Below are 9,531 nucleotides of genomic sequence, written 5' to 3' on the forward strand. Positions count from 1 at the left end.
TGCTCCAGTACTGCACCCTGCTAGTCTGATTGTGGCTACTGTCTATCACCAGGATGAATATAAATATAACTAATTCCTTTTTAATAATTAAAAAGTTTGTGTTACTGGCCTATTGGCTACTAGACAGAAAATCAAATACAGAAGATCCTGAATAAAAATCTGTGATAATGGGTTTCTTTTTAAAGCACACAATATTCTGCTCAAAACTTTGAGATCCCATAACTGTAGCTCTAACTATAACTAATTAAAGTCCCAGCTAATCAAAGTTAGATACTACCAGCTCAGGTAAAAGCTTGGATTGGAGTCTTCTAATTCTCTGCCCCTATGTCACCATAAGAAAAATTTTGCCCTGCACTTACTGTAGTTTGAGACATGAAAGGCCACTTCCTCATGTATGCAACAGTAGGCAAACATTCCCTTTAAAGAAATGTAGGTGTCTGATCCCATGACCAGTAAAACTCTTAATGGTAATGTTATCTTGGTCATGCTTCTTAAAGGTCTGTTAAGCCCTTGGCTTCACCTTGTAAGATGAAACTGATTATGCTCCTTTTGTTGAGGTCATAATTTTGCTTCTCAGAGAAAACATATTTAAAGGTCACCGGTGTGTAGTTAAGAAAAATCCAAAAGAGAAAAAAGCCCTAACCCCCAAAATAAAAGTTTGTATATTTAAAGGAACCAAGGGGGGTGAGGGGAAATCCCCAACCTTAAGCCCAGGGCCTAGACCTTGCAATTCACTGGCATGGAACAGCCACACCAGAGCCGCTGCTTTGATCCCAGCTCCCTACTTATTCGTCTTCCCATTACAGAACTCCTGACATTTCATTGGTATTCAGAGGTGATTAAAATATATCCCAATTCCTATAAATAGGAACATCAGTTTGAATACTAATTAAAAATAAGTCTGGCATTTGGAAACTCACATCAACAAAAAAATAAAGAGCTGAAATAAATAGCAACAGTTGAAGTGTTGCCCAGCAAAGTGTGGGTTTTTTTTGTGGGGGGTCACAGAGGAAAAGGCTAGACTTCAAGCACACTGGAGTTTCTATATTGCCATTGGGATTTATCTAAAATGTACTACAATGACCACCTAGCCATTTCAGTGCAACAGTAATGAGAAAGATTTTAAATTTCTGCTTCATTTTTAATTACTGGCATAAAAGTCCATAACATAAGCCATGCACAGTGCATTTCTATGTTGTTCACAGTAGGTTTTAATAACCTAGGAGCTAAATATCATGCTAAGCTTTGTCGTACTCCTTCATTCTGTTGGTATGGATATAGTCTCCTCAATAACTAACCAATTTTAATTTAGAAATATCATACCAGCTTCTACACAACATGAATTTCCTAAAATCTCTCAACTCTGTTTGAGAAGCCCACGGGATTACACACAGTACTTATATCTGGTAGTGTTAGCAGGACTGGCCCTAACTTAAGAAGAAAGCCATGCGGGACAGGGAGCCTATTGTCATTTTAGTGTGCAATGTACCATCCTCATTTATGGATACCATATAAATAAAAAAATTCCCCTATGCTTGTTAACTGGGTGCAGTTGGTTACTACTGGTTCCTCCTGAAAACTCATATCCCACAAAATAATTTTTTACTCTTTGATAACATCACAAATTTATATTTCAAGAGTGAGGCCTCAGTTGTAATTGAAAGCAAATAATGTAGGCTGACCATGAAGAAGAATTTTAGACTAAATCAGATTTAAAAAAAGTGACCTCATTCTGAGGTACAACAAAACCATAGCAGTTTCAATATACAATATCTATTATGCCCTAAGCAATTTACTTTGTGTGCGTGTACACGCTAAAGGTGCGTGCTGTACGCATGCATACACATACTGGAAATTATGTAACATGCTAATAATCTTATATGGCCCAACTATGGTATGCACGCCTATTGAAGAATACACATCATACTCTAACGTAACATACACATTCATGCTGAGGCATACAGAGTGAAGCATACTTTACCTGTGCCTCTTCATTGTTAAATACATGCAAGTTTAAACTTCTCTAACAGTAAATTGAGCACAAGGTCCTAATGGCGTGCCAGCATTCCTAGCCAACAGAACCATAACTTAGTTTAGTATCTCAGTAGGACTGCTAATGAATTACCTCTGCATCCTGCTCCTGGAGGCGATACGTTTTCTCTAAGCACTGAAGAGTTCGGGGACATAACGTTTTCTCCTCCAAGAGAGACTCCAGAAGTAAAACCAGCTGGTCTGGGAGAAGCTAAAAGCAAAATAAACGCCTTATAAGAATAAAACCATGCTTACCAAGCAATTAAACTGAAACAGATCAAAGAGGACAAGGCTACAATAACCTGTGTAATTCTAGTATGTGTTTGAAACGTGGGAAGACCTTCTATTTGATTTCTGAAAAACCTCAGAGTTTATAGTGTTTGTATTCTGAAAGACTCCATTCTAGGACCTAATTAAGACTCATTTTCTGTGGCTTTCCATTCCTATATTTAGATCAGATCAAAACCATGTTTATCTTATTGAAACGTTATCGTGACTTATTAGGCTCAGATCTTTATGGAATACATATGCTAAGTAATTCCATTTTGCTGGAGTTCTGTGAGGGTAGGAACAAGAGGATAATTTATAGTGCATCATTTCAAGAGTCCACCAGACATATATGACTGTTTAACTACAACAGTGGTTTATAAATTATGGGCACTGTATTCCTGTACTGTACAAAAAACACAATCTACGTAAGTGGCAGACAACACAATAAAGATTGTGAGGGCACATTTCTAGTGTAGTTGTCCACCACACTGAAACAGGGACCTCCAGACCTAGAACATATCATGCATACTAGAGCTCAAAACCTAACCTTTTTCAAGTTGAAAAATGGCCTGAAAAGAAAAAATGCAAGCAGTCTCATGTAGTAAGTGCTTAAGTGCTTCATTTAATAGGCTTACTGGATGAACAAATAAATAATTCACAGAAAGCTCAGAGAAAAAGCATGTACACTAGCTGCCAGGAAATATATATTGGAAATCAGAGTTCAGAAAGTCCTAGCAGAGAGTTCTTTATTCACTCAAATATTTTTTTTTCCTTTCCTGCTATTATAGGAAAAATCCACAACTGAACTGAAGCTCTTGCATGTAAAATAGGAATCCAACATTATTCAGCTTCAAGGTTCCACAGACAGATTATTATAAATCCTGCAGCCTCCATCCTAATTCTACTTCTATTTCATTTTAAGATCAGATTTTGAACCCTCTGAGACTTCCCCTTTCTATGCGTAAGAAATTCTTCTCCTGCACCACTGCCCACCACGCGCCCTACTTTTCCATTTTGCTAACCAGGTGCAACTGTATCATTGTACACTCAAAGGCCATCACTTCCATCTTATTCTCCTAGACACATACTGCAACCAAGGTCAGTTGCTTGGAGTACTCAAGACCTCACTTCACAATTAGTTTGAGATGAAAAAGGGTTGCCTCTAATTCAGCCCCGACTCTCTCTAAAGGGAGGCTGGTATCTGAGAATTCCTAACTGTTTTCTTCTGTTTTAATGACCACCCCTTACAAACCAAAAAGCAGTGTCTGGCAGCAAGACCATGAAATGATCAAGGATTTTCTTCTCAAAACTCAACCTGTAAACCTTTAGCAGTTAATATCTAAACAAGCAAGGAGACAATCTTCACTCTCAAAATGACATCACTTGGCATTTAGCACATAAATCAAATGCTAATAAGGAAGGACATAAATCACCAGCATTTTAACAATTTGTTCTGCTCCGCAAAACATTCTTTTATCATCAAAGCTGTTTTCTGAGGATTTGAAAAATAGCCACATCTTACTCATTCCTTCTAACTGAAAAAGTTTCAAGGTAACACCCAAACCTGTCAACAGTAAGGAAAACCGAGTTGTTAAAAATAGTAATAAAAGGAAAAAATAGTTTTTCAATATCAGGACAAAACACTAAAATACCAACTTGGATATTATTGCACAGTCCAGGAACAGCTGCTTCAGAAAGAAAACAGGAAAGACTTCTGGGAAATGGCTCTGCTTGGAAACTGAATTAATCTTGAATGCTAATAAAATTTGAAATGTTGCAGAACACCATTCACTGAAGGTAACTCTTGTTTAGAAAGCTTTCACTGTTAGGCATGGGATAATAGAGCCACCCTTTGTTTTCAGAAACTGCAGGGTAGTTGGTTTTTTGACATAATCTTCACCCTTCTATTATATGAATTCACAAACAAAGTGACTGCTTAAAATACAGTAATATTAGGGAATCTTTATCTTATTTAGGCCAACAAAAGCAAAGAGATTCAAGAGTGAGGCAGTAATCATGTCCTTAATTTACCTCACTGTCTGCCGTGTTGAATGATAGGCTCAGATTTTCAGAGACTACAATTACGGATCTAACAGCACATGGGGAGGCGGGGGGAGGGAAGAGAAAATTAAAAAAAAAAAAATCTGAAACCATGAAACTATCTCCCTATATTGTAAGTCCCTGGGATGAGACCTTATATGCCAGGTTCCGGTTCACAGCATGATTTAAGGCAAGCTATAACCTACTGAACAGAGCACAGTGGGCGAGGGCATGAACGGGGAATGCTGACAGACTGATAACTAAAGTGGCACTAGTGGGCGCAGTTATAACACTTTGTCCTTTCTCAGTCACTTCAACTAAAATGCTGGGAAGTAATGTATATTCCTTCAACATTTCCCCCCTTCCTTAACAAAAGGAGACACGTTAACACAAGATGTAGCTTGCAGAAAAATGAGGAAAGCTCAACAAAGCTTATTAAAACTAACAACTATAAAAATCCCATTTTTTGGTACTTATATTCCTTCTGTTCTCATTCCCCCTGATGAAGCAATATGCATGTTATTTTTAAAATAAACTATAATTTCATGAAACGTTAAATTTGTGCTTTAATTCAGCTGCACACAACCCTATTTTTTTTTGTTTGTTTCCCTGCTCACGCCCATTCCCCTGCCCCTCCTCTATACGGTTGTGCACCTCATTCACCTGTTATATCTACCTTTCATTTAAGCATGGGAAGTTTTTGGGATACAGTCTGTCATTTAATAAGTATCTGTACTGTGCCTAGTCTAATGAAGCTCCAGCTTTTAGGTGCTACAAAAATATGACGTTACAGAACAATAGTAATAAATTCCTCTTAAGAATGAGAAAAACATTTAAAATTGATGAGAAATTTAAGTCTATTACTTTATCTTAAATATATGGTGGTCAGAAGAAATGTATCATGCAGGCACAACACAGTACAGCCTGACAAACTTTAAAACGTCAATATGTATTTCTATCTGAAAAAAAGACCAGCAGTTTTGTGACCGAAAGGAAATATATGCAATGCCAAAATACTCAGATTCACAATGATTATTACAAAAGATTTAAAAAATATGGTCAGAATACAGATAGTTTATTTACAGTGCAAATCTAATTGCCACCAAAAAATTGTACAATGGCAATATGGCATGACAGTTACAACATTATGCATTTATATTGTAAAGTACATTTTATAGCCCCAGTTATGTCTACACCACAGAAATTAAGTTATTTTCCTCCTCTTCTTTTTTTTTGCCCATAGTGTTTTACTGTGCCAACAGTACAGACACGGAATGAATTAGTATGTTGTGGTCTAGCACACTAGAGCTTTTTGTAATGTTACAAACAATTAAACAATATCACAGTTAGAAGGCTATTTTCTCAGTACCATGTACCTTATTTTATTTGCCTCGCCTTTAAAGTTGCATAGCTTCTGCTACATTTACCAGGGAATTGAAAAACTGTGCTCTGCTTTTTAGAAAAATAATTGCTGGCATATTCTCATTTGCTGCCTGGTTCAGGGGTTTCAGGTTTGGACTACTTAAGATATTTAACTTTAAAGCATAACTTTGAAAAGGTCAAAGCTGATTTTCTATTCAAAAGAATCAGAAGAAAAACAGAAAAATAAAAAATACGTAACAAATGGAAAATACAAATTGTTGCCAGATAAACTACAACTGCAGATTGTCACTTAAGTAGCTTACACACTCTAAATATTGAGATTGAATGTTTAGTAAACATTGAGGGACAGGGGAAAATATATTGTATTCTATCCATAGCAAACTATGATCCAATGTATTTAAATTATGCTGCAATTCAAGTATCTCTGAAAACTTTAAGCAGTTCTGAGAAAGAATTTCCATAAGGCTTCTTGGAACAAAAATATGAATTTTCTGAACCCCACCCATAACCTGTAAAAAAAAGCACAATGAAAACAAATCTCGCCTCTTCAAAACTCTCATATTGCAGCTACAAAGGTCACTGGCCTCACATCCCAAAAGACCACCCACACTAGGGAGATGATTTATCAATTCCTACATTAGCATAATGCAATAAATGCCACATTCACCATTTATACTAGAAAAATGTCATTGAAACATTTGGCTACTGACCTTTCACAGCCAGGAAATGTGACATAGATATATACACTTGAGCATCAACAGCACCAGTGCTTGCACTGCACCCCTAAGCCGGGACACAAATCACTAAAGTAATACAGCTGGTATGCTGAATATCCCATTTGCTCCAGTCTGCACTTGAATGAAGTCATTGAAAGCCTCCTTGGAGGGGAAATGCGCCTCAGACTAATGCAGCAACCGATTGACAGTGGCGTGATTTCTATTATTACTCCATTATCACACTGGGATCTGTGCCTAAATGAGCATACTTCCTCCCTGATGCCATTTCCTTTTATCCTGGCTGTAGTCTAAAAGCGGATCAATGGGAGTAATACATATGATGTCACTTCAATTTACAGCTACTGCCTGCCTCTCTCACATGCAAAGATAGATCAATTCTTCCCAAAAATGGTTAAGAAATGCATGGGGAGACTCTTCTCCCAGAAAAGGGTTCTCTGCTATATTTGTCTATGTTACTACAGCAAAGAACTGTTTATACTGAGAGAAAACAGGGGGGAAAGGAAAAAAAGTCACTACTGTACACTGGAGAATGCTGGCTGAAATTCAACACAAACAAGGCCGAAAACAGAATTAAAGCAATTTGACCTTTGCAAATTATATTGAAAAGGCTATGAATTTCAGAGAGACAATAGATTCCAAACCTGTTTCCTCACTTGAAGGTAATCCTAGAAAAAAAAAATTGTAAAATTCCTTTTCACTTACATTTTTACTAGATCTCCCAAAGTCAAACAGAATTCCTTCCCACCCTTCTCATAAGAGAAAGAAAAAAAGGTGAAAAAAAACCTCTCAGCCAAACACAGCTCTGATAGTGAATGGTTCCCTTCAGACAGTTTCCTCATTAAATACAGATAAGAGAGCATTGCTACTGGTCCAACAGACAGGATTTATAGGGACAGGCCATCTTTCAGCCCATACTCTGAACTGACAAAGCAACCCAGAGAGAAAAAGAATCTTGCGTCGTAAACGCTCTGCATGGACATTTTGCCTTCAGGGCTGTTTTCTGCTGGTTGCAATTAAACAAAAACTTTCTTAAAACAAAATCCCACCCCCGCCCCCTTTCTGCACCATATCCAGAAAAGTCTCCAAATTCAAGTCAACACTACTTAGTTAACAAACATGTTTAGAAAGATCTTGTCACAGTTCAATTCAAATTATGTTTTTAATAACTTTATTTGGGCCCTTTGTCTCAATTCATTTAAATAAAAACAACAGTATCTTTCCTCCAGCAACTAAAATATGTTCATATCAAATAACATGAATTCAACAGCACTGTCCACACAAACAGCTGTTAACTAGTATATTTTGATATGCTGTACTTAAGGGGGTCTAACTCTTAAAGAACTAGTCTGCAGTTGGATTAATATACAGAAACATATATGTCATCTGCAGCTGACAAAAAAATGCTTTGAAGTAAATCGCAAAATAATAACAGCTTATTCCGGAGACTAACAAAATTTAAGAGGTGCACAGTGAAGCAACTTGTTCTGGTTAGCTTTATTTAGGTCAATTTGTTTATTAAATTCCTCAAAGGGAAAAAATGAGCTGGCTTTATAATTCAGGACATTTTAAAATGCAAGTGGGCAGTCTGCCACATTTCCAAAAAGTAACATTAAAGCTCTTTATATTCTTAATGTTTTTATCTAGATTTAAATATGATCAACGTTGATACCTATGGTTATAAACTAGCTCTGACTCAACTGTATTACCCATTGTGGGTAATTTTAATCAAAATCGCTTCCCAGAATATCCTAATTTTTGCTTATCAAAAGATATTCTGGTGTCTCCAAAATCTTTGGCATAAGTGGGGACTGTACCAACATGCAGCTGCTACAGTACCAGTTCTGTAAAATGCTAACATCCAGAAGATTATTGTCAAGGTCCTTGAATAAAATGTTTATGAAAAACTCAAAAAGTCAATATATGATGCATTTAGAAATATCAATTTCTGTCAACTAAAAGGCCTTGTAGGACAACTGCTAGAAAATACAACATTTAAAGGTTGGATGGAGACTCATTTCTCATGTAAGTATATTTGCAGGGGTTTTCCCAATTATTTTCAGTTCTATAACAACAAAGTGAAATGGTTTTTATTTTTTTAAAGTAGACAGTCTACAACATTATTTGTTACTTTAAAGTTATTGTTTGCCAAAATAAATTACATATTATTTATTCAGTCTGTATTTTCCATATGAACAAATTGCTGGATGAAGGACTACCAATCAAAATAATGGTACAAAAGTACATATGTAATGCAAACAGAAGAACTAGCTCTCTCAGACTTCATGCTCCCTTTCAAAATGAAACGTTTAATATAGTGCAACTGTCAACAGAAAAGTAACTAAACACTTTACGTTATAAGTTACATTTTATGAAGACTGCTGGAAAGATTATCTTGTTCTTTCTCTCTTTCTGTTTAATTAAAATTTATCTCCTGTCCATACAACTATTAACAGTGAAACTCTAGGAAACTTATTCTAGATAAAAGAATGCATGTGGTATTAAAATAAATAAACAAACAGCCAACCTAAAACACACACAAGCCACAGAGGGCCACATTTTCAAAAGGGAGGACATTGAATCACTACGAACTGCTGGGTGCAGAGCACCTTTCTAGATGTGGCCACATTAGTGAAGTGCCTGACTGAGAGCTCTGCTCTTTGGAAAAACAGGGTTCTAAAGTCACACATCCAAGAACAGCACTGTTTGCCCTTTAATGTCTTAGGCCCTCAAAGCACTTGGTATTACTCATGGGCTTAAAAGTTAAAATGCATTCTTAAAGACTTGCTTAAAATAAGTTCTTAAAAATTAAGCTTTTGACAGAATATGGGAAAGGTCCTACACCTCTCTATCACTGCCCTTTCCAATTGCTAGATATTAACATATAAAAAAAATTACACTTACTTTTAAGCATTGCAAACATATTTGGATAGCAATATTAAAAACAGAACAAAAACAAACAAAAAAAGAACTGTGGAAATAATTAGTGCTTTCCACTGCTTTGTGTTGCAATTTACAGTATAAGCACATACTTAAGACTCTAGTCAACTATACTTTTTTTTTTTTTTTTTTT

General features: G+C 36.2%; 1 protein-coding gene across 2 annotated transcripts in view; it reads right to left on the reverse strand.

The window, feature by feature from the left end:
- The window catches only part of CUNH9orf3 (chromosome unknown C9orf3 homolog), a 402,054-nt gene that overhangs the window by 35,497 nt on the left and 357,026 nt on the right, over window positions 1-9,531 (reverse strand). For both annotated transcript variants that reach the window (XM_019517353.1, XM_019517354.1), the window contains exon 14: window positions 2,126-2,242. In XM_019517353.1, the coding sequence (XP_019372898.1) occupies window positions 2,126-2,242 (117 nt within the window). The remainder of the gene's footprint in view (window positions 1-2,125; window positions 2,243-9,531) is intronic.

Source organism: Gavialis gangeticus, unplaced genomic scaffold (genome assembly GCF_001723915.1).
Source record: "Gavialis gangeticus isolate Ggan-Ray unplaced genomic scaffold, GavGan_comp1, whole genome shotgun sequence".
Taxonomy (NCBI): domain Eukaryota; kingdom Metazoa; phylum Chordata; order Crocodylia; family Gavialidae; genus Gavialis; species Gavialis gangeticus.